This window comes from Lycorma delicatula, chromosome 5, assembly GCF_047948215.1.
Source record: "Lycorma delicatula isolate Av1 chromosome 5, ASM4794821v1, whole genome shotgun sequence".
In the NCBI taxonomy this organism is placed as follows: domain Eukaryota; kingdom Metazoa; phylum Arthropoda; class Insecta; order Hemiptera; family Fulgoridae; genus Lycorma; species Lycorma delicatula.
The window spans coordinates 119,152,639-119,179,895 of NC_134459.1; the positions used below are offsets into that span (position 1 = coordinate 119,152,639).

General features: G+C 28.4%; 1 protein-coding gene across 6 annotated transcripts in view; it reads left to right on the plus strand.

Moving 5' to 3' along the window:
* Window positions 1–27,257, plus strand: part of LOC142325337 (uncharacterized) — a 60,073-nt gene that overhangs the window by 26,538 nt on the left and 6,278 nt on the right. Inside the window, exons 8-11 of one of the 6 annotated variants that reach the window (XM_075366959.1) lie at window positions 2,935–3,102; window positions 3,538–3,639; window positions 11,265–11,378; window positions 23,677–23,754. In XM_075366959.1, coding sequence (XP_075223074.1) covers window positions 2,935–3,102; window positions 3,538–3,639; window positions 11,265–11,378; window positions 23,677–23,754 — 462 coding nt within the window. Of the gene's footprint in view, window positions 1–2,934; window positions 3,103–3,537; window positions 3,640–11,264; window positions 11,379–13,867; window positions 14,042–23,676; window positions 23,755–27,257 lie in introns of those variants that run through there. The other 5 variants (XM_075366960.1, XM_075366961.1, XM_075366963.1 and 2 more) reach the window with 5 other exon arrangements.

A 27,257-nucleotide genomic window follows, 5' to 3' on the forward strand; every position in this document is an offset into this window, starting at 1 on the left:
TTTTATGTCTATAATAAAGAGATTTTTTGAGGTTTGAGTTTATACTCCATTATCTGAACATTTCCCTTTTTTACTGAAAAATGTAGGTATTATCATTACAACAAAGGTTATTATTAAAAGGAGTTGATATTGACTGTTTTCATTTTGGCATCATGAATTCAAGCTTATAGAACTGGTAAAATGTATTTTAAATATACTGAGTGTTTTGTCTCTCTTAGTATGTACATATTTTGTAAAAGACAGGTAAGTTTTTGATGAAGTTTTATTATGATGGGCAGTATAGCTGTCCATCATACAAATTCTTATTTATTGGTTTTGTACATAATAATGTTAATTGTGAGTATAAGTTTTATGTTCTCTGTATGTTAGTTATTTTTTTATTTACATTGTACTGCCTCACAATAATGAGGCAGTACATAAGCTTACATAGAGTTCAGCGTTTGTATTTGCCTGTACACACACATACCCAGACCCGACAGTTTCTGGAAAACTGGTTGGAGAAAATATAATACAGGATGTTGGAACCAAAGATATTCAAAAGTAACACCTTATATTAAGAGAACTTGTTAATATAATTTAATAATCTCTTTTTTAATGAACAAAAGCAAAATAGCGAATTGCAAAAAACTGAAGGCTTTCTGTTCAGCAGTTACCATCTTTGTTAGTGGTACTGTCAATCGGGAAGATGGTGTCTCAATCTGCGACTAAGGGCACAATAAAAATTTTCCTTTTCGCTGTTTGATTTCAGCCTTAAATTAACATTGTATACCTCATCCAAGAGGTATCATAACAAATTAAAACTTTGTTATTAATATTTTACATTCGGTTTATTTTAGTGTTATAATGTCTGTTTGGAAAAATTAACTTGACCCTTTGAAAAATTCATTAAATAGTTGAAAATAAAACTTTTTCACTTTTTTAATATTTACGTCTTCAAGGTGAGATAGGCACCAAATTAAGAAGCGATTCAACAATTTATTAGCTGATTCTTTTTATTTGGGGTAAATTTTGAAAACCACCTGCAGCAAGTTGATTGAGATTTTTGTGAGTATACATCAAAGTAAAGATTAAAAAATTCGGAGATAGTTACTTAAATTTTGTGTTCATTCAACAGTTTTCCATGCAGTTTTGCTCTAATGTATTTGACATTATTCATTTGTTGATGAGATAAGGAATGATTATGATTTAGTTGAATTTTATTGTGAACACTCAGAAGTCACAATTAAACATTCCCTTTTGTTTATTGAAATTTTGTAGTTTTGTTACAATCGAGTTTACATTTTGTTTATTGACATAGTGGCTTCCATACATACATCTACTATTGATATGCAAATTATACTACCATGTATACCAAATAATATTTTGTTTATTACATGACAATAGTTTTCCTGATACAGTGAAACTAAATTGAAATGTGAAGCTAATCTTTTAGTTTTTGTATAAAAGGAATGGGTTTCACAATTTTAGCATTATTAGGATGGTAGTGGTCATTTGGTCAGAGTTTCTTCTTGTATGGTTTCTGCTACCCTGAGTTTAAGGTTAAAGGAAGGTCAGATTTATTGTTTTATTGTGCTGATTAAATAAATGAGAAAATAAAAGTGGCATGAAATTTAACTTGCTTATTAATGTGAAAGTCAGTTTGACGTGCTTTTCCTTTCAGGTGTAATTCATTCTTGATAAATTTTTTTTTTGTTTTTTTAATCTAGTCTTAACCCTACTGACTAGTATTAATGGTTATTTAGTATGGGCTGTACATTCATTATTGTAAGTTTGTCTGTGCCTGCATTGGATATAATTATTTTTTTAATTTCATTCTAAATGAAAAATAAAGAAAGGTTTAATAAATTTAGTTTAAATGAAATGCATTGTAATAGTATGTATGAAGATCTGGATTTAGTTCCAGCAGATCATCCATACATAAGCTAGCAATCTGTATAATTTCTATTTTGTACATTATCTGTTATCAGTAAAGTTATCATTACAGTTTCTTATTTATTTGATTTATATTATTCAACCAAAAAGGAATGATATAATGAAAAGAAAAAAAAACTTTGTAGACACAGTATAATAACTTTTATTATTGAATTAAAATATAAGTTGTGATAATACTGTGTCACAAGTTGCTAATTTGTTTATGGATGATACTGAAATAAATTACTGTGTTGATATAATTCCCTACTGTAAGAAAACATTCATCCAACTTGTAGAGAATAAAACAATGATTTTCAGATATTCCCTTACGTATATTTCAGCTTAAAAAATATTAAATTTATAAATAATGTTTAAATAGCTACTTCATATTCCTTTCTTTTACTTCCTTCAATTCCAGGAAATACATATGAAATCCATGTAGCAGTTAGCTTTTTATCAAAAGGGTTTTGCTGAATCAGAGGTTCAAGAATTGTTTGTTAAAGCCTAGGTTCTTATTTTTTATTTTGAAATGATAATTCAGTCTTTTATAATTAAATATTTTTTTCATATGAAAATAAGTATTATGCACAGGTGAGATGTTGAAGATAAGTAGGTAGTTCATCAGCAGTACTGAACACTATGTATTGACCAGATCATTGTCTGTTGACTGCATGTCACGCTGTATATTGTTTATACTTCGTATTTAGTGGTATTTATGTAAAATAAGTTATCATTAATGATAATAATTACAATTCATACATGTGGATTGTGTATCATAAGAAAAAAGGTACAGTTATCCATTGGTAACTGTACCTTTTTTCTTCTGAAAGGAAATGGAAAGGAAATGTACCATAATATTAGTTGCTAAAATTAGAATAATGTCTTTAGGAAATTTAATGGGTACACCATAGTCGGAGTTATAATTCAAAATAAAATTAGAATAATTTTTTTAACTGAAATCGTTTGAACTTTGTAGAAATGTTTATAAATTAACCATTTTATTTTTTTATTATTTTTTTACAGGATACCGGTACTGATGCCGGTATAAGAATTATATATGGTGCACCAACGAAAATAGATGTACACAGTAAATTAGCAAGAGATTTAGCATTATTTTTCATTTTTGAACTTAATAAGATAGTTTTTCCGTACAACTTCTTCCTTGTTGACATATTGAGTGGTACACAACAGGTATTGTAAAAAAGTAAAATTCTGATTATTATTTAGTTACAGATACATTTGTGTGTATGTGTATATGTTGACAGAAGTGATTGGATTTACTTATATCTTCATTAAAATGAAAATATTTGCATTTAATTCTATGTGTGTTTTTTTAATATTTTATAATGCTGTTAGTAAACAATAAAAATAAACAGAAGACCGTTTGTGAGAATCCTATGTCATTTATTTTTAATGGACCTCAAAACGTTTTCATTGCTTCATTATATATTATTGTTTCATTGTTTTAATTATACGTGTGATATTATTATGAAGATTACAAGGCTTCATTGATTCTATTAGAAATGTTGTTTTTATTCAAGAAAGAAAGATTTCCATCAGTAATCCATTTTTCATAAAAATAAAATTTGTAATTAATTCTTGTGGTTTATTAATTTTTGCTTTTAGGTTGTTTCAGGAATAAAGTATGTAATGGATGTGTTAGTAGGTAATGTGAGTGGATGTAGGGAGGGCACTCCAGCAGATAATTGTCAATTGAAATCAAACGTGGTAAGATTTGATATGATTTCATTTTATGAGTTTTTTATTTTGGTAATATATACTCATTATAATCCATAAAAAGTAAATGATAGAATAATTGATGTTTTTGTCATTCTATAGCATTAAATGCTATTGGATGATTTAAACAAATAATAGGGTTTGTTTTATTTTTATGCTTCATCATATTGTACAGTACAGTAATTTTTGTTGTTATAATAGTTACTAATAGAAGCAGATATTGTGGATGAGTAGTTAAGATATCTTGAATTCTAGAGACTGATATGATTTTATGATTGAGTTTAATCAGTATTATTAAGTATATAGAGTTGTGTATATATATTTTGCAAACATAAATGTTATTTTTGTAACCTGTTTCAGAAAGAAAGAACAATTTTATTAATAGGTGTGATAGAGGTATTTACAAGTTTGATAGAGAACTATTAAAAAAATAATCAAACTTTTTCTAAAATCTTATATTTAATATTTACAGCGTTCTACAACAATCTTCTTTTGATAATTTCCTTCCTGATGTACACAATTTTCCTAATGTCTCTTCCACTTAAAGAAGTAACTCTAGAATGCACTTTTTTAAAAATAGCTTGTAGGATGGTCAGGAATTTTATTATTTGGACTGTATTGTTTCAGATCACTGTTTTATTAACGGCAATTTCAATTATTCAAATAAAAAAATTTATCAGGGGCTAAGTTGGGATGTACACTCAATCTAGTGGGTTGTAGGAATGACAATGTTTAATATTTTGTACAAAACTTGTGAATTAACAGTGATGCATAGGGTGAAAGATAATTATGGTGAAGGAACCATGCGTTATCCCACATCAAAATTAAGGTCCTTCTACATTTTCGTGGCCTAATGATTTGTGATGACTACTATCTATTTCTGATACTACTTCAACAGATTTCTACTAATTAGAAGCTAGTATCTAGACTTCTAAGGTAGTGGGAGCAGATGACTGTCAACCTTATTGGTGGAAACTTGACCAAATCATTCACTTGCACAGTGTGGGGTGTGTCTGTTGTAACAGATGTAACATGTAACAATGTAACATTTTTGGAATTTTAACACAGATATTCTCTGCAATTCTTTGTTTAAGTCACTCATCTCAGAAATCCCAAACAACACTTGTTTTAAGAAGGCCAAAACCAATTACTGTGGTCATATCTGGGTAGTGGAGGATAGTTTGTTACTTCCTATGCAGATGTGCAGTTATAACAACTGCATGTTTTAAAATATCTCTACAAGCACCAGAAAAAAATGATGGATTACTGTTGGGTAAAAGTTAACAAAAATAAAAATGATACACAGCTCATATTTGCCAAAAGAAATTGGAATTTTATTAGAAAGAAAACAACTGAACTTATGTTAAATCATAACCTTAAAAAATTAAATGAAATTATGAAATAAACATAACTTAATTCTATACAAGAAATATCAGCTGAAATCAGCATATCAGTTATAATAATACATGATAAATACATAAAAATACATATTTCAAATAATTGTTTTGAGAATCTACAATTAAACAAAGCCTGAAAAACAAAGGAATATAAGACATCTTATTTTACAATCAGATACTTATAAACATAACATCAATAAAAATAGTGTAACTGGAAAACAGTTGCATTACTGACATATTCCGTAATAATGAAAAATTAGCAATGAACAAATGTCATAAACTTAGAAAAATTAATTACAACAATGCTTGTTATTGGCACTGGCCGTTCCTAATTTTGGAACAAACATATCATGAAAAAATTAAAACTAGCAATTCTAGTTTATTGTAGGAAAAGAAGCCGCGATAATATTCCAATATAAAAAAGAATTAATTACAATAATAAAATTGAAATAATTAAACATATAAATAGAGTTCATTTTAGTAAATAGGCTTTCTTGAAAATATGAAATTACAAAGTCCAAAATCATAACTTCTCAACAGGAGTTATTTTCTTAGATTAATTTAAGAGAAGTAATATGAATTCAGTTCATGAATAGATAATAATTAAACTCTGCGATTGACAAATTACATTAAACCGAATATAGAGTCAAGTACAATAAAAACAAGTTGTAATAAGTAAGCACATAAAAATATGTTGCACATGACAAATAACATAACCTTAACTAAGCCACCTCACGTAACTGCACTTAAGTGAATAAATGGTTTTTTAAACCAAACTTGAAATTGAAATGCATAATGTACGAATAACAGAATGTTTCACAAATTTTACTAATAACGTAACTGTTTAATATAATAAATAATGAAGGATTTGAACATCCCTTAATAACACACGAATACTGGTAAAAAATGAACTCGTGAAATTAAATTGCACATATACATACAGTTTATCCTTGGCGTAGTCTGCAATGGCGAATCAAAAATACAGAGTTGTATCGTTGTTTAGAAGTTGAACTAGACGTGGCGTCTCAGATTTGTAGTAATGAGTTTGGAGAGAATACTGCATCGATGAAAAAGTAATCAGCAGCTGGAGAAGATTCGGCGTCGATAGAATTGGCGGTTTGTAGTGATTGACACACTTTCATCAGAGAAGTAATATACTGGATTTGAAAATGAACTTGTCGAAGAAACGAGGCTAGATGAAACATAGAAATTTGCAAAATTCACAAAATCTGATGAGAAGAGCAAGAGAGAATGCCCATGACGTTTATGTGTGTGAATACGATGAAAGTATTATCACAAAGTTTGTGAGAGAAAAGTCACAGTCGACTGCACATGGTGTACGTCTGATCTACTCTGCCGAAAAAATGGCGTGAATGAAAAGAGGAGGAAACCAAACCTAGGCAGTGGACAGGAGAAAGTGTGTGTAAAAAACAAGAGATGTGTGCATGTATTAGTATGGGAACGAAAGAAAAAAGGGTGCGTATGAAGGCAGCAATAAATAATGCGAGAAATGAACACGCGGTCACTATTAACATGGCAGAACCGCCCGTCAAACTGACGCCAGGACTTGAGAGCGGATGCGTTAAACCAAACAAAGATAATCAAACAGATACTTATATGACAAGCCCAATACGAAACAGTGTAATAAATTTACCAAGCCTGTTTGTAAGCCTTTACCAAGCAACAGCAAAACCCAACCCTAACTTTGAATTCATTGGAAATAACGCAACTGTACGCAATTGTGTAAACAATTACTTTTTGAAAAGATCTTGTACATTCTTTTGCTGGACTAGAGTGATTATTAACAGATATATAAAAATCACAACTGGCAGTTTTGAAATATGCTTTAATGCATGTATATATATATATCAAAGTTGAGTACAGAAAGATTAGAAAAATCAGCATGGGACTTTCCATTAGTTTAACCATTGATTTAGTGTTTGTATAGTGTTAATTTGAAGCAGGTGTTTGGGATTTTTGTGATGAGCGAGTTACTTCAACAAAGATTTGCAGGAAAATTTTGTGTAGCTTGATTTAAGGTTACATTACACTTAGTGGTACCATTACCCTGCACTATGTGTAAGTCATATTCTGTCTTTATAATGATTACAAATCACATAAATTTTGATTATGAACCATTAATTAGGAGAATATTAATGCTTTTTGGGGATTCTGCCCTAGTATTTTATTCAGAAATAAATATTTGATTCTTTGTCTGATAACTCCAGAATTATTTAAAAAATTGCAAGGATCGTCCAAAAAGTAAAATATGTTTTTGTTTTATAACAAATCTATTGTATTTATTTTAATGTTAATATATGCATTAAAATCTACATTTTTTAAGTTCTTTTTCCGCATAATCACCTCCTAAGTTGAAGCATTTGTCAAATTGCGGCACTAGGTTTTGTATGTCATCGTCAAAGAAATCTGCCGCCAGTCCATCAAGTCACTCGTGAACAGCTGTCTTGACATTGTCACTTTCAACTAACTAAGGGGTTCTGAGCATGCTCAGAACCCCCTTAATGAAGAAACACAAGAAAATGTTTATGGCAGGGAGATGTTCTCTCTGGTAAATAAACAACACAACTTCCTTAAGTTTCCTTCTTGTATTTTACTTTTATTTTAAATATAAAGAGTTGCTCTGGTTCCAAAAGCTAGAAGTAGGATGGATCAAAGAAATTAGAAAAGATATGAAAGAATTGGGAATTTCCCTGACTGACCTACAGAATAAAACTGGAAAAATTACAAAGCTAAAAGATAAAAGCATTAGATTTAAAAAAAAGACAGACAAACGACAAAATACAACGAAGAGGGTGTTTACGGATGACGAAAAGAAAGCAAGGTCTGAACGGATGAAGAATTACTGGGCAGCTCGAAAGAGTAAAATAACACGCTTTTCTCAGAAAAGATCCAACTAAAATTGACTTAAGTGGTCCCATGTTGGCCGTAAAAGCTTAATAAATAATAAATAAATAAAGAGTTGATATTAGTCAAATTACTACAATAATCTTTAAAGAAGTCACAGGTACTATTATTGTCTTTCCCTTTTACAAACTTAATTACTAATCTTAATACTTACAAGTATTTACCAGCTACCTTATTACTATTGTTGTTTTTCCTTTTCTGAATAGCACTTAATCTACAATATTATAGGCCAATGTCATTTCTATTTCTATTTTCTAAATTGTTTGGAAAGTACACTTCTAACAATTCTTGAAAACCACAATGTGTACCTTTTGGTATAATTTTAGGAAAAAAATTTCAACCAATCCAGCCATTTGCTAATTTATAAAATATCATACTTGTACATGTGTACATAATAAAAGGATTCAATTTAAAATTTTTGCGATCTTAGTAACATATTTGATTTAGTTCCTCAAATTTATTAATGAATAAACTTAATAACTATAGTATCAGAGTAGTTGCTTAATTTGCTAAACTCATCTCTTGCTAATTATTAACAGATAATTAAAATTTCATCCTTTCATAAGAAAACAGATTTAAAAAGTAGCTCCTCATTTCAGGATGTAGAATGCGGAGTGTCACAAGGAAGTAGGTTTGATCCCTTGCTGCTTTTATTGTTTATTAATGATATGCCTCACAATATTGAACTATTTGTTGTTACCTCTTTGCAGATGTCACAACTGTATCTATATTTAGCGATAATTATTTAGAAGGAATTGAAAATTCTATGATAATAATTCAAAGAAATTGACCGGAGAATTGAAATTTTTTCTAATTTTCTGTATGGATAAAACTATTGAATTTTGCTCATCAGGTAGATATAAAATATGAATGCGTGGCCCTACAAATATGAATCATGTTGACCATATTTAGAGAATTAATTATGTTTGGTTTTCCTTATGTTTACGTTTATAAATATGCAATCTTTGCTAAAAAGAATAGTCACTTGTTAAAAAATAACAAAATCCAATTCTGCCAAACCTGATAACAAAACTGTTATCATGTAACTGAACACTACTACAGTTTATGAGAAGGGCCTTGTTACGCTTCCTTTATCATCTTTAATAAATTACCAAACTTTTAAAAAATCTTCCCACTAACTTATTTAAAATACAATTAATTTTTTTTACAGAAACAATATTACTCCGCTTATGAATTAATAAGCAGAGTAAATAGTGCTAATTTAAAAAAATGTGAATTAAAAAACCCTGAATTTTCTGCATTCAGTTCAACATTTAGATAAATATGTGTTTAAATAATTTTCATTTGAACACAGATGCTATTTAATAAAAACTAACTTTATTTAAAAAGAAATAGACCTGTACAATTTGTGAATATCTAGTACTTAATATGCCCTCTTTCCTTTATTCTTAATCACTTCACGTACATGATGAATTCTTCATTATGAAACAATTTTCTTTAAATAAAAAAAATATTTTTTTTATTAAGAAATATAACTGCACCCAGTGGAACAGATTCACGCATGAAGATTAAAATGAGGTCTATTTTTGTGGTACAGTTCATTTTTGAGAGTTTTATTTCGCCTATTGCACAAAAATTTTCAATTGGTTTTAAGTCTGGGGAGTTGCCTGGCCACAGGAGTAGTTTAATGTTTTGTTCTTCAAAAAATTTTCCATTTTTTTTGGTAATGTGGCACGGTACCAAATTTTGTTGGAACAATCCATTGCCTTGTGGGAATTTGTTTTGAAGTTGTCTCAAAACCCTTTTTTCAGAATCTTGATATATCCATCAGGTAATCTTCTGAAACTGATGAACAAGGTCATTCAAATATGAAACAATCCCTAAATATTTATTTCTGCATATTTTTTACTGGTTGTTGGATATGATCTGGTGATGTATTTTCATCTGATGCTTTTGTGTAACGTATGGAACCCTTTGCCTGAACATAAAAATATGACTTGTCATAAACGTAACATTTTTCCAGTCTTCTTTGTTCCACTTAACTGGTGTTTTGTCCTGAAAGAGCCTTTTTTTGCACATTGCTGGTGGTAAAAGCTGCTATTTAGCTGGCTGATAAGCTTTCTGTTTAGTTGCAAGAAGTCAGTGTCTAACAATTGCCACATAAAAATCTGTTCCACTGGCTGCTAATTTTCAGTTTAATTCCACAGCAGATAATTGTGGGTCAAGTTTAATTTTTCTCACTAAAATCGATCCTGTGTTGAAGTAGTTTTTCTTTTATGGCCACATTTGCCTTTACTTAGAGGTGAAAAGGAACCAATTTCTTTAATTTAAAGAACAAACAACATAACATTCACTGTCTGTAGTCCAACAATACACTCGGAAGCTATTTGTTGTGTCAACTGATATGCCGAGAAAGAGGAACAATTTTCTAACGCTTTCTTGGATTTATCTCCATTATTTTATATTCAAGATGCACAGACCGGAAAATAAGCAAATATGATTTTGTAATAAAAAATGAAATAAACATTGACAAAACACTATTTGTAATATGAAAATTGCTAAATAACCAAAGAATGTAATATTACATTACACAGACAACATAAGAATAGGTGTGGTCAGGCTGTGTAGCCATAATGAAGAAATATACAAAAAATTCCCTGTATTCAAATTAATTTGCATGCTACTAGAAAATTTTACCATGCTACTAGGAATGTTCTGTCCCTTCTAAAACTTTTTTAAAAAAATCAGTGTCACTTTTCTCAATATTCTAATCTTATTTATAGAAAAAAAAAAACAAAAAAAAAAACAGTGAATAAACTAAAATTTCTTCAAATTTTTTTGTTGTTAGAATAACTGTCAAAACCATTTTACAACTTATTAATAATGATTAAACAACTTACAGCAAAACATAAGTCCAACTTTTGCAATTATTCACTGATCGGAATGTTTTCAAAGAAATGTTCATTTTTTTTGTTTTAGGTACTGTAAGAATACACATCATTCTAGATCTAACCTAGGACAGGTTATGTTTATTGATTAATGAATTATTATTATAATTAGTTAATTATTAAATTACTTATCTAGACTGTATATTCCAATTATTTGTTTATTTGGTCAACTGATTGGTGGGCTGCAAAAAAAGCATATTCAGTTATTATTTTCAGTTGTTTTCACTAGCTGACAGCGGGTGGGGTTGTGTTTTGTGATTACTGAGAAACAATTCTGTTTGTAATTGATACACCTATAGTTAAACGTTTTAATTATTAATTTGAAATATTCTTATTATTTTACTAAAAACCATGTAGAAGATTGTATTTTTCTTACTTGTTATAGAAACTACATGAATGTAATTTTGAAATTATTGAACAGCCTTGGTTAAATAGAAAAGAAGTGATAGGTTTTGATTGTTATCCAGAAGAGGATAAAAAAGATGTCAGAAATAAACAGGTACTGATTTAAGACGTAGTGCTATTATATTTTGTTCGATATATTTTATCATCCATTTTCCTTACTATTAAATGCTAATTTTAAGATATTGTTTAAAGAAACGTTTTTAGGAAAATAATGTTACTTTCTGTGTATTCATCCAATTATTGATGAATTTAATATTCTGTGCACTGTTCTTTTAGAATCAGTAGTACTAGATTTTATATGTTTTCTTTATATATTCCCAATGTATTTACACATGTTTATACTGTCTAGCTTTTCAGAATTTACAATTGAAATATTTAACATTTGTAAGACAATTTTTACTGTATTCTTCAATTCTTAGTTCAGTATTCAATTACTTAAAGGCATTTTGATACTGATCTTCAGAAAATTTTTTTTTAAATGGATAAATGACAGGTAAAACTATTCTTAAATGTATATGAACATTAATTGTTTATACCTTAAATCAGAGGTTGGCAACCTTTTTGTCAGTAAGGACACATTATAAATTCAAAATTATTTGGGGCACCACACTATTATTACATAATAAGCAGATAGATGATACATTTGCCTTTAAACTCAGTAAAACAAAATTGTTCTTCCCGGTCAACATTAAAACAATAAATTCTTTTTCTTTTATAATTAGTCATGATGGCTTATTTATAAAATCTGTTTAACCAGTATGATACGTATTTGATAGTGAAAAGCATGACTATCTTGTGTGATGTGGTTACTAATAATATGTAAATAGTAAAATACAGTCAATAACAACAACACTCAAAATACATAGCACTGAGAATACAGTAACATACTACCAAATTTATCAGAAGCCAGAATATTCTTACATGCTAAGTAGCAAGTGTGTCACTGTATGACCTTAATTGCGGTTTGCTGACACTGAACTTGCATAATTATATTGTCTTATATACATGTGATTCCGATACGGTTATTGGGGTTAGTAAGTGTGTAGTATAGTGTGGGTGTACAAAAATCTAATCGAGGGCGCAATGGGACCCACAGGTGCCGCATTGCTGACCCCTGCCTTAAATCATATCTACTGTCCAACAAAATGGCAAACATACTAGGCGTTAGTTTATTAAGAAAAAATAAACATTGCTCCAATAAATAAACATCACCTAATTGTTATGCACCTCTCTTTCTCCTGTTTAGAAAGGATCAGATATTTAATCTATAAACAAAAATAAAATTATTTGTTAATAAAAAATTCATTCTTTTTCCTAAATTAAGCAGTCCAGTTGTGTTGATCACAATGCCGCTGAAAGCCCAGTTATAGGTAAATGCTATTAAAGTAATCTTTAATAAATTAATATTAATACTCCCCCTATGTAACAGATGAACTTTAGTGTACTGATAAACAAAGCAAGCCTTGATACACATACAAACTGCGTTAATGGCATGCGTTGACCAACAGACTCGAAAACACCACTCGCACAAAGATAAACACCTGAGTCACAAATTATTATTGTCTCAACTATTCAAATCATTATCATATGTAAATGTGAAAGCAGAAATAAAATATTAGATTAAATAAAATAATTCATCATACTAAGTATTAAGTAACAACTAGACTTTATAATGAAAAGTTAAAAATTAAATAATCTTGAACTCGTTCTTGGTATAAATAAAGCATTTTCTATTAAATGATTAAAAAAATACATTAAATAAACATATATTGTAAATAAATTTATTAAGTCATGCCAATATCTCTCTGCTTCCCTTACATACCCGTGAAAAAATTTATTATGATGTCTTGATTAGAGAAATTAATATTTAATTTAATTATTGTTCAACTTTAATTTGCATTTATTTAAACCACCTTAAAAAGTAGATAAAAATTAACAGCAGTAAGATGAGTAATAATGATTAAAATAATTTTTTCATTAAATAAAATATTATTGTCTATTGCTGGGATGCATTACTATAAATTATTAATAATAGAATCACTTATAAATACAATTAAATATTGGAGTGAAGATTCATAACTGAATGTATCATAATGTAATATCATCAGTTGAAACTAAGTGAGAAAAGTACTCTTCTAAACATAATTTTTTTAATTTAACTATATTATTTTGTTTGAACTTACTTCTCATGTTAATCATTAACAGTTGTTCAGTTAGAGAACCTGAAGATGAACTCTGTGTATTTAAACCAAAGTACTTTAGCAACATACAACACTTACTGATTACAGTACATTATGTAATTGAGTTATGTTTTTGTTTCCTCAGTCTTGATCCCAGAGTATAAGTGTTTTAGCCAGCCATCATTACTAAATTCCCATGCAATCTAGCCAAAATAACTAGAAAATATTTATGTGCACAAAAGTAGTTTTTAAGGAAGGTAGTTTAGTTTAAAGTTGATTAAATTTAATAATTTATAAAACAATTAATAATAAGTTATTAGCATTTCAGCTCTGAATCAACGTGTTATCAAAAGGTTTAGCCATTTTTATTAAAAATCTTAATTAAATGTTTTACTTTTTGAAGGAGTTCATTGAATAATGATGGGTTTCCTGTATCCTGGAAGACTACTGACATATTATACAGCAGTTTTCTTGAAATGGATGTGTATTTATGATGGAAAATTGTTATGCAATAACTTTCTTTTGTTATTAATGTAAAATAATTTTTGTGGAATATTAAATCATATTATATATTGTATCTGATTTATTACAAAAATTTTATTTTGTTTTGTTATAATTCTCACCTGCAGCAGTATTTGATCTACAGCTTTTTATATAGATATTTGTTTAGTAAATAAAGCAATATCAAACAGTTTCCTTTTTATATGGTTGGAACTGGAGGGTTATGTTTGATTTAGTCATAATTTTATTTATTCATAGAACCTGTGTTATAATTTAGAACTAAATGAAGAATAAAATATTTCCATGTTTGTACCTGCTGATCCTTATAATATTAAAATTGTTTGTAACTAGATGATAGTGTCATGTTGATTGAGCAGTGAAAATAAAACTGCCAAGTTTGTTCATTTTGAAAATTACAATCAATGTTATTTTTGTATGAACATTTGATCATGTGACATTATTTTTCATTTATTTGAGACTGGTTAGCCAAACAGAAATAATCTGTTTGATAATTTTATTTCTGAATTCTTTTACCTTTTATGTCTGTAACAAAGAGATTTTTTGAGGTTTGACTTTATACTCCATTATCTGAACATTTCCCTTTTTTACTGAAAAATGTAATTATCATTACAACAAAGGTTATTATTAAAAGGATTTTTCATTTTGGCATTATGAATTCAAGCTTATAGAACTGGTAAAATGTATTTTAAATATACTGAGTGTTTTGTCTCTCTTAGTATGTACATATTTTGTAAAAGACAGGTAAGTTTTTGATGAAGTTTTATTATGATGGGCAGCTATACTGCCCATCATACAATTTTCTTATTTATTGGTTTTGTACATAATAATGGTTATTGTGAGTATACGTTTTATGTTCTCTGTATGTTATTTATTTTTTTATTTACATTGTACTGCCTCACAATAATCTCTAAGCTTACATAGAGTTCAGCGTTTGTATTGATCATTTGATCATGATAATTGCTCTCAAATTAAATAAGAGTTAAATAATTGGTGGTTGATAGATAATACCTAAGATAGTTCAATTATTGAACTCCACACAGTATTCTCAAAGTACATAAGTATCTCGGACATTCAAAAATTCAGTTTAAAAATTATACATCTTGCCGGATCTGAACATTATTTTTGTTTTATGTTATTATTTATTTTCCTTTCTTACCATATTTTAAATATGTCCTGTGTATAGTGGATGTACAAATTGTTATTGCATTCACGCCAGTTCTCATAAATCTGAGGGATGACTGTGTTTGTCTCTGAAACAGATCACATGCATATATGCGTTTAGGTCAGTTACTTTCTCCATTTATTTTTCTCAAGATTTTGTTATATATTTTCTGTGTTTGTTTATTTTTAATATCTCACATTTATATTAATAAAATGTGATTGATTCTCTTACTTTTTTCACTAATTTTTCATGAAAATTATTAAATTTATTATATAAAAATATTTCTGATAGAAATTATTTCGCTCTCTATTTGTCTTTATTTTTATTTATGATTATTTCTACAATTATTTATGTATTAATGTATTCAATATTAACATTCTTTAGGATCATCACAATTATTATTAAATCTTTTTTCAATGTTTTTAAGATATATTTCCCCAAATTAATAATTGTTCTTGTGTTCCATTTTTATTAATTATGAGTTTCCTTTTCTTGTGTATTTGATTTCTTTCTATTTCTATATCTGTTCTTCCTGTTTCACATACATGTTAGGAGCATACAATTATGAGAACAATTTTCTGTAAAAAAATATTATTTAAAAAAAAATATCATTATAATTTTATTATTTATTGAAACAATGTTTTCATACTTATACTCCTTCAAGGATTGGTTATTAATAAAAAAAAGGAAAATTAATAAAAAATTTGTATTATGACACCTAACCGTACTTCATTTATGTAACCAAAAAATACATAAAATCAGTTTAACGTGAATTGGATGTGATTAACCTGCTATAACGCTGAAGTCACTGAATAGAATGGATCATGCAAATCTGTGTGGTACCCTCTTTGTGGAATCCAATCATTGAAAAATATTCCATTTCATTCACTTTAACCTCTCATTTTTCATGTGTATAAAAAAATAATTTACATTAGAGGTTTAAATAAATAGATAATGGTGTTACAGTGAATATATCTCTACTGACCTTTGTAGAAGAGTTACATTGCTTTTAATTTGGAAGTTTCTGAGGTAGAAACTTATCGAATTTGGGAGTTTTTGATGTTGTAAAAATTCATCTCTCATCCAGAAAGAAGAAAGGGCAGCCACTGCCTTTTCCACTGTAAGATAGCATCTACAGCAACATGTGTAAATAAATAAATTTTTGTTAACTCTTAATTAACCAGTGGCATATTTATAATCTTATTTATTACATAAATAGTTAATTGCTAGCTTTAGCAGTTTTTTGTTGCTTTTTATCCATTGATTGGGTAAATGTTTATCATTATCATATTGTACTATTTTATGATACTCCAGATTCAAATATAAATTCAGTTTTTGATATAGTAACTTTTAACTGAATTTGAATGTACAGGTTATCAGTACACTTTATTAATTATATTGAAGTTAATGACGCATTCTCATGAATTCTGCTTGAGACTGGATGATTGTAGCTGTTTGTTGTGTGGTATTAAAATCTCAGTAGAGAAAATATTTGTCCAATATCTTTAATAATCAATTGCATTTCAATTAATTATTCAATAAATTTATTAAAATTAAAAAAATAAATTCATTAGTTTACTCTTATATCTCATATTTTTTTTTTATAGTAGTACTTCATAAAATTCTTATCATAAATCTAAATTAAGAAATCTTGTTACTTTAACAGTAGACTTATCATGTGGTCTCTTACCTTTTAAAAATCTGTTACTAATAAGACTTCTAAATTATAAAAATCAGATAAAAGGATAATAAAACGTAGAATTGTTTATTATTATTTGTCTATTTCTATTATATGAGGCATGGTTCAAAGGTAAGGGCTGATTAGCATCAAAATGAGAACAGTTGACAAAACGAAAAATGTATTAATTGTTTAAAATAATTACATATTTTTCTACATAATCACCATTTTGTCCTAAATATCATCAAACAAGCTTCTTCAAATCCACTGTATAAAATTACGCCGCCAGAGTTTGAAGCCCTTTTTCATTAAGATTTTCAATCCTTCACTTACCTCAAATTATTGAGCTGCAGTCCAGTGTTTGAGTGTAGGAAGATACTTTTTGACACTTAGGTGAGATCAGGATTGTAAGAGCGATGAAGGACTGTAGTTGTGAATGTGCATTATTGTGGAAAAGAACAACTCCTGATCTCAGCATTCCCCTGTCATCGGTTTTTAATGGCACAATTTAGTTTGGAAAGTGTTTCACAATAGACTTGTGATGGGATGAATGTTTCAGCTCCCTTGAAATAAATCAAATTTCATGATTTTCCATCGAGATTGGGCTTGTTTGAATTTTTTGGTTTAGATGAACCAGAATGACGCTATTACATGGATTGTTATTTTGTCTCAGCATTGAAGTACAAAATCCACGATTCATCAACAGTGACGTTATGGGGAAAATATTTGTCTGCCTTGTTGTTAAATAGATTGAGAAAAGCACATGCAGATGCCATTCTTTGGTCTCTGTGAGCACTTGTCAACATTTTTGGCACTCATTGTGCACACAGTTAGTGATAACCTGGAGTTCAGTCATGATTTTCAACATTTTATCTTTGAAACTTCTGGAAATTCTAGAGAAAGATTGCTAATCGTAAAGTGACAATTCTCTCTCGCTTTTGCATGCATACGTACAATGAGATCATCAGCCTGGACACTAGGCCTGCCACTATTCTGTTCATCGTGAACATTTGAACGGCCTTCTGTAAACTCGACACTACTGCCACTTTTTTCCTTCAGTCATTTCAGAAGGCCTATATGTTTCACATAACTGACAATTAATTTCAGCATCACTATGTCCTCTTGGGTTTGGAAATCTAATCAGTGATTGAATTTCACCACTAGTGGGATTTGTTATTACCACACTTATTTTATTACACTCTCTCCCAAAGGCAATCGATGATGAACCAATGCCAATTTGTTAGTTTCATGACCAACTGATCACTTAAAGCTAATGTGTATGCACAAACTAATTGGTGTTGCTAATTGCTATTTATAACATATTGGCCTTTATTTGTTAACCTCACCTCATTTTACTTATAGAATAATAAAAATCATGAGTGTGTTGAAACATTTTCTTGATCTTCAGTCTTTACTGTCTTGTTTGGGTTGAGAAGTAATTATGATTTGGTTTATACTAAAGAGATGTGAAGGCGCTTTTTAATGTACATAAAAATTTTAATTTAGTTTTATCCTTTTTTTATTGAGGAATTTATTTTTGTGAGGGAAGTGGGTACAGGAAACATTACGTAGTTTATTTCACGATCTTTTCTACATTATTTCAAGATGTGTGCTTTTCAAAATAAGGAGCAAAAAATCCTCAAAAAATAATCTGTTGAGTGTTTTTGTGAATTACCACACTAAACTTGTAAATAACAAGCTTATAACATGTTTATGTTGGAAAGTTTAATAAATAGTAATCAAGTGGATTAATAAAATAAATAGATCATTTCTAATTTAAAAAAAAACTAACTATTATAAATTGTGTTTGTTTTTAATAATGAATACAGTTGTTTAGATTAAATTGTTTGCAAGTGTGTATGCATTTAGAAGGAATTAAGAGGCCTGGTTCTATCTAATATCCCTTTGCATCTAGATTAAGTATTTTATATAGTTACCAGATAGGACAAATTATTGAAAATAGGTTAGAAGAGAATTGATCCTTCTAGACCACAAAATATTAAGGAAAAATAAGCACTACAAACTTAAAACATCCAGTGGATGATTAGCCAAAATTCATAAATCATTTCTGGGATGAAAGATGAAAAAGAAAGTAAAATGAGGAGAAAATACATCTATCCATCCATAGGGGAACTATAAAATTATACAAAAACATTTCATACAAAGGATTGTTTAAATATGCTCTTTAAATGTTAAAAGATGTGGTGAGCATCCATCCTGCTCAGAGCTCTATGAAGTAATCATTGATTTGGTATCAACTGGCTCAAATATAAGTAGAATTAAATGTTAATTTCTTCCAAATGTTGCCAATTTGAGAACAGATCAGATTCTTTAAGGAAAACTTATCCACATAATATTGTGCAGCATGTAGATAAACAACTGCATTTTGATTGTAATTCTTTCAGTTAGAGCTGTCCAGAATTCATATTAGACTCTGTAAAAAATACTATTAATAATCAGACAAGATTATTAAACTTATTACATAATTAAAAAAGTATAATGTTCTTGTGAATAAGATCTTACCACTATATGTGGGATTAGTTTAATTAAGAATCTAAAGTAGATTACAAGAAACACAATGAACATTCTCTTGCTTTGATGAATATTAAAGTAAGAAAAATTGAATATCAAGTTAGTGTAGGAAAATAGTATCCATATGTTCATGGTCCTGTGCATATACAAATGTAGTTAATTTTGGTTCTATAGGACAAGTGGTAGCATCTCAGTCTTTCATCTGGAGATCCCAGGTCCAAATCCCAGTCAGGAATGGGATTTTCACTCGCTACGAAGATCTCTTCCTCTGAAGCAATACCTAGCGGTTAATTCTACTATATTATTGTTAATAATTTTGCCTACCAATTTGATAATGCCTTATGCAGGCAGATGGTTTGATGTGATATGTAATGTACACATTCTTGGTGATTATTACTCCTGGGGAATCATTTATATCTATTCGAATCATGAGTTTTTTAATTGTTTAGGTAGTAAGGAATTTTGCTGTGTACACTGGTTTTTATATCCAATGGGTGTGTATGAAGTAGCTGCTCCTTTTTCCCTCAGTATGGGTATTGAACATATTTGATAGAAAAAATATTCTTGTTAAAAAATGGTTGTTATTTTTATTTTATTCGTTTTGCTGTGTTATATTATTATATGGCATTCCTTATATCTTACATATATGTTTTGAAAGTAAATTTTAGAGATAACGTTATGCAATAAGGGACCATATTTTGATGGATTTACTTTATTCATTAGGTAATATTTATTGAACTAAGTTTGCTAAGAAGTCTTTCTTAAGAAAAGGCAAAGTTGATAAACAACTTTGTCAGTAACTAAATTACAGTAACTTGAGAATTCATTATAGCAGGAGCAAAAATCAGATGAAGGCAAGTTCCACTACTTAAGTGAAGCATGAATTTAGTTTATTCTTTGTTACTTTAAAATTTTTATGTAGAAAAATTAATAAAGAAAGTGAAAAGACAATTTAGAGTATACAGTAATATACAGAAAAACTTCCCCTATATCGGACATGGCTCGGGAACAAAAATCTGTCCATTATTTAGAGGCATCCGCTATTCAGAAAAAATACAGTATTATGTTCGAGTATTGTACAGAAAAAAAACTTTGATTAGAACAACAGTATTGTGTTTTTTTTTCATGTGATTTAAATTTTTAAAAAAGCCAGTTGCTAATTAAAACTACTTTGTAAAATTCAAGTTTTTCGGAAGATAAAAACACTGTCTTCTATGTTTATATTTGAATAAAAAAAGAATACTGTACTAATGTAATTGACCAGTAGAGTAAGAGAATAAAATTACTATACTATACTAAACTGGAATAAAAACAAAATAAGCTATAAAAATATTAATTAAATAGAAGCTACAGTATACAAGAATATTAATATATAAAAAGTAATGTAAAAACCAAATACGAACATATACAATTTATTTATACGTAGGTGGTTTAAAATAGCTGTCTGCTTTAGTTTGCACTAAGTCCTGGCATATATTTTTTCCAATAAGTTACTGTACTATTTAAGTAGTAACCTGCTTTATAGCAATATTAATCCACAAAACTGTATCTAACACACTAATGCTTTTAGAAAGCTCATCAGCATCCAAAACTTTCATTGTTGACAATAAGTACCTTAACAACATATTTTTTACTGGTATTTAAAATTCTGAATGATTCCTTGATCAAGCGGTTGACATACTGCAGTATTATTTTTGGGAAGAAATATAAGTTTTACATTTTTTAAGCTAAAGTTGGGTGGATTTTACATTGTCCAAGAATAGTATGACTTTCCTATTTTGATTGAAACTTGGAGTTAAGGAAGGGCCATTATTAACAAGCTTATTATTTCATGCCAATAATTTGAGAATCAAATGATGTTGTTTGTAATTAATTGATATATGTAAATGTAGTATTCTTGACAGTCATATATCATTGTTGAATCGTTTATGTAGGTGGCTATGTTCTTTGTCCTTGTAGTGAATATATGTGTAGCTAACTATATATGTTGATCACCAGGTCAGAATATGGTTTGGTTAATTCTATTATTTTATAGATCTTAAAAAAAAGTGCTGGCTAGGAAACACTGTCATTAGCTTTAAAAATATAACTGGTTTGGTCTTGACTCAAACTGTTGATCTCTTGGACAGGAGACAAGTGTTAATCTTTCTGTCATCTTGACATTAACTGCCAAAGTAAAATGTACCTGAAATTCATTTCATTTTTTCAATTTTTTTATGTTTATGTGAATTTGACTTACTATATTTAATAGTTGTCTATTTCCCACTGTATAAGCATGATGTTATAGTCAATCATTATTATTGCATAAGTATGAAGATCTTGATATGTTTAATGAAATGCAATAACAAATTGGTTTGATTTATAAAAAGGCATGCTATTAAAAAGATGTGTTTTTTTAATGGTGGTGTCACTGATGGAATTGTTTATGTTAGTATTGTTTGATTGGATCAAAAAATATTCTTGTAACAATGTAATTTTCAAACTAATGGAAGTGTCGCAGTGGGAGTATACTGTTTTGTAACTTGGGATTCACTGATTCTGTATTTTTATTTAATCCACTTTTTCTAGTATGTAGCTGAAACTGATCTTTCAGTTCTGATTGATTTATTGAATTATAGTTTGACTGGTATCAACCAGTTGAGTTTGTATTGGTTGAATTGTGTCATTAGTAGCAAGATGATTCTAGAAATCAAACTACGGAAGTGAACTGTGTAATAATTTAACTCCCCTGATCAAAGAGCTCTCTCTCTTTTCTGTTTTGCTTCCGGAACCGCTGTAAGGTATTACTTCAAAAGATAAATGAGAATGATATATATTAATATAAACGAAGTGTAATCTTGTACAGTCTCAGGTCAACCGTTCCTGAGATCAAAGAGCTGTGTTGTTAGTAGCACCTTCATCTGTCAGTTTTAATTGCAAACACCATTATTCTGTTAATATGGTTTTATACATGGCGTTAAATAAATGCAGAAAGTTTGTTCAGATTAAATAGTTTTACTGTAGGAGAGAAAATAGATCATTAATTAAAGAACAAGCACTTTCTCCTAGTTATTCTGCTTATTTCTTTGCTAGTTATACCTAATTTTTTTCATTTTTTTAACTTCTGGTGTGTGTGGAAGTTGTTAGTGATATTAGACTCGAAAACTGTTTCCTTGTGTGAAACTAGTTTTGTCTCCCTTGCTGATATTACTTGAAATGATCAGATTTCTGTTACTAAATTCATTGTTTTCAATAAATTTGGTTCATTTGAATTGTAATTTGTTTTGAAATATTGTGCTTTCTTAATCATTAATGTTTTATTCTGAAATTTCATTAACTTTTACCTTGTGGCTTTCATTAGTTCAGAAGAGAATCTTTATTACTTCTACCGGATTTTTTTCTCTTTATATATATCTTAATCACTGTTTATCTATTAAAAAATATTTTTGTTTTTAATTTTATGATTGCCTTATAAATACGTTCTTTTTCTAAATAAGTCATTAGAATAATGAATTATATTATAATTTTCTGTTTATTTTTTCATTTCACTAGAGAGGGATCCTTACAATTACATATTGATTTTGTCGGCCTTTATTCTTTGTTGCTTTCAAAAATTTTTTTTGCTCTTTCATGGCTATTTGTTGTTGTTTCTCAGTAAATTTAAACTTTTTTATTTAATTTGTTCTGTAACATTCTTTATTTTATTTTTTAAATTCATGATTAATTTTAATTTTTTTTTTATTTTTTATTTATTACTGTTAATAACAGCCATTAACTTTATTATCTGTTCATAAAATTAAATGTTTTCTTCCTTAGAATTTTAAAATTGTTATTATCTACTACTAGTCCTTTTTACTTTAAAGAAAGCATTAAGTATTAAGCTGGAATGAAATAATTTAACAAATGTTTATGATCACTGCCCAGTATTTTTTTGCATATTGCTTGTTAAAGAATTGTGAAATAAAGTGCTTACCTATGTAAGCATAAATGTTTTTGTTTGTTGAATTTATTTATTATTTGCTGATGGAATAAGTGGATCTGTCCAAAAGGATAAAGGGTTCAAATTGCATATGTTTTTAAAACAATTTTTTTTTAATGTCAAATTTTCAAGTTTTTTTAATGGTCGTTAAATTATTCAATTTAAAAAAAAAATAGCTAATATTTATTAATTAACTTAAAATATTAGTTCTCCTTCACATCTTATTTGATGATTGGAAAACTATTTAAATTTGTAATTGTTTTCTGTTTTAATATTATACTTGATTCTTCTCTGACGTTTGATCTTTAAAAAAAGTGTGATGAAATAGTTTTTTAAATAGAATTACTGATTGTGATTTAGGGGTATTATCGAGTGTTCAGAGGTGATGGAACTTGCGGAGTCAATATGACGGCCTCTTCTGCGATTGTTGATCATTACGTAAGTAGTTTTTATAAATTATTTACTTTTACTAATAACAACAATTAGATAATAATCAATATGATTTTTATAATAAATAGATGAGGTTTAATATAAAAAAAAGAATTAAAAAAAAAATGAGAACTACATCTAATGGATAATTTTGAGTTGCTAAGGCATTTTATGATGGTTTGGGAAACTCAAAACTATTCATCATTGAATTCAGACATTAATATAAATATTTTAACATTTTAAAATGTAGATTTCTTGTTAAACTATTAATTGTAACTTAATTTTTTTCTGAAATTGATAATTAAATATTATAAAAGCAGCTATATGAAGTTTAATATTATAAATGAAAAGAGAAACCCATGTTACTGTGTAAAAGTAATTTTTTTTATTAATAATACAAGTATGCAAAGGTAATAAATAAAATTATATTCAATAAAATAATAATTTTAAAGGTGTTAATTGCTAAATATTTGAATTATATTTATCTTATTTGCTAAGTATTTTAACTTATGTTAAATAAAAAAAAAAAAAAAAAAAAAAAAAAAAAAAATTGGGTGTATACTGATTAGTAGCTGTAATTTAATAATTCATTAACAAAGTTGTTCTTGGTTCAGGCAAAGGAAATCTTTTAACTTAATCTCAAATAAACAGATTTTGAAAACCTTACAGATCATTAGGTAATTTATAATTTATTAATTACAAATAGTTTAATTACTTCAGATATTGAAATATAATAAGTTCCTTTCAAATAAACTGAAGTATTATGCTGTGTAACCCATGTTTTCTGGTTTGGTACAACATAATATTTTTCATAAATAAGTGACTAATTTTTTCTTTCTTTTTAACCATGTTATAATATTATTTTTTAGATAAGAGTTTACAAAGGTGTATATAATATTTAACAATTTCAAATAAAATAAAATTGTCTAATTTTGTTGCAAATTAAATAATTTTGCTACACTGTAACAAATTATGATAACAAGTTGCAAAAACAATCATGTTATTGGCAACAAAAAATGAGGTCTGTTTTTTTCCAACCTCCAATCGGCACAGTCACATAACAAAAAAAAAAAAAAAAGTGACAAAAAAAAAGACACAATGACATAACAAAATTATTTTATTACTAACAGTTGAGTAGTATCTAATTTATTTTTCTATATAATTGCCAAAATGAATGAGGCATTTGTCATATCATGACACTAGCTTTCTGATGCTCTCTTCAAAGAAGTTTACCACCAGTGAGGTAAGGTACATCTTGACAGCCTCCTGAAGTTCTTCATTGGTGGCCAAGTATTGTCTGACCAACCATGTCTTCAATTCTTGAAAGAGGTGAAAACCATTAGTTCTAATAATGAGGGGGAAGTCACTATTGTAATTTATGAGAAACATTAATGCTGACACCATTTGCTGCATTTTCTGATAGTCACTCATTGTTTTTGGGACCCAATGTACACACAGTTTCCTGTATCCTGGTCATTAGTTACAATTGTGTACAGAGAAGATCTTGGAATTTCTGGGATTTTTGCAGAAAGTTCACTTATTGTAAACCTATTTGTTGCGATAAAATTATCAACATGCTCAACCAGGTATACAGTAGTGACAAACTTGCATCCTTGCCCACCTTCGTCATGGATGTCCATTTACCCTTCTTTAAATTTCCTCCACCATTCCTGTACACTACCATCCCTCATAAAGTTTTCACCATACACTAGGCTCATTTTGCAATGGATTTCAGCAACACTACATCCTTCTGCTTGCAGAAAACGTATCACACTTTGCAACTCACACTTGGCAGAGCATCGATCATAGTGGACATATTCAATTGCCTGTTGTTTGGCTCAGACTGATGCAATGGAGCTGGCATTGGCAGAGGTTGTGGTGTGGATTGGGGGGGGGGGGGCTTAATTCTATGACATGCAGACTTGGCTCTTACCTATCTCTTGTTTACTTAGATGCAAGATCGGAGGTTGAAAAAATACACCCCTCATACTATTAAAAAAATATAAATTCAAAAAAAATATCAGAAATGAGTTGGTAATTTTTTAGATAATTACTGGGTTGTTTTTGAGCATATTGTGATTTTTTGCAGTTATTTGATGTTGATATAAAATAAAAACAACTTGGTTTAAAAACTATAGGTTTCTATTAGTAATAACAATATTTCTTAGGATGTATTGCTGAATGTAGCATATTTTTACTGTCTCAAAAAACATGAACAATTAAAATACTAAGATAGCATCAAAGTTAGAATGATACTGACAATTGGATCGATAAATAATTTTGCAGTCATGATGTCAAGCAAAACCCAACTAATAACTGTTAGCAGCACCTAAGTAATGTGTCCTGATGTAAAAATATGCTTTGAATATTACGAAAAGGTTATTATGGTTTGTCTTCACAAAATTAATTACCTTTCTTACACATTGCATAACATGTGTCACACTTTTTTTGAATACCTACATTATACAACATTGCAAGTAAAGTTCAAACCACAATTATAGTGATATCTTGATACTTTTGGTGACAATGTGGTTGAAATTACTAAGTTTTTTATATTCTGAAATTTATTAAGCTTCAAAAACTACCAATTTTTTAAGCAATAAATGCAGTCAAGAACGAGTCTTGTAAATGTGTAAATATAAACAGTCTAAAGATTTAAAAAAATATATCACTGAAGATGGGCTTAGGCCTGAAAATGTTATGATAAATTAAAAAAGGAAAGGTAAGAGTATTTCTCTAATTCTGTGCTTTGCAGAGGCTGAAAAAAATATTGTATTTCTTATATATATATTTATATATATTATAACATGTTATGATACCACTAACATGTACCCTAATACATCAATTGACAGTACAATAGAAATAAAAAAAAATGATTATATCAAATCCTAGAATACACCAATGCATTATCACTGTTGTAAGAAGTATTTGTCTTCAAGATTACTTTGAATATGAGAATAATTGTTTTACAATTAGAAGGCTTACCAATGGGATCACCTATATCTCCATTATGTCTAAGAAATGTAACAAGCTTTTGAAAATAAGATAGTTCATGTCATATTAAATACTTACCAGATATTACTGTGGATACGATATCCAGATGATATTTTTAGTCATGTATAATCCAACCATAAATAACAAACATTTTTGATAATATTAAATAAACTTAACAATTACAATAAAAATTTAAAATTTATATACAAAATAAAAAATTATAGAAAAGTACATTTTTTCGTTTTGAAACCAAAATAAATATAAACAATAAAATAGAAATATCAGTTTATAGAAAACCCATAACAAATAATAATACACTTAATTTTAATTTTAATTTAATGTTCTTTTGAGAACCTATCTCAAATTTTAATATTGGGGCCCTTTACTCCCCATAAGTGTTTGTGATTGTCCTTGTCTTTATGTCTTAAATGTTTTGTGTAGTTTGTGCTTTTAAATAAAATGTAAGGGCCCTTTACACCCTTACATATGAAGATCCAGATGGTGATAGTAGTTTCTTT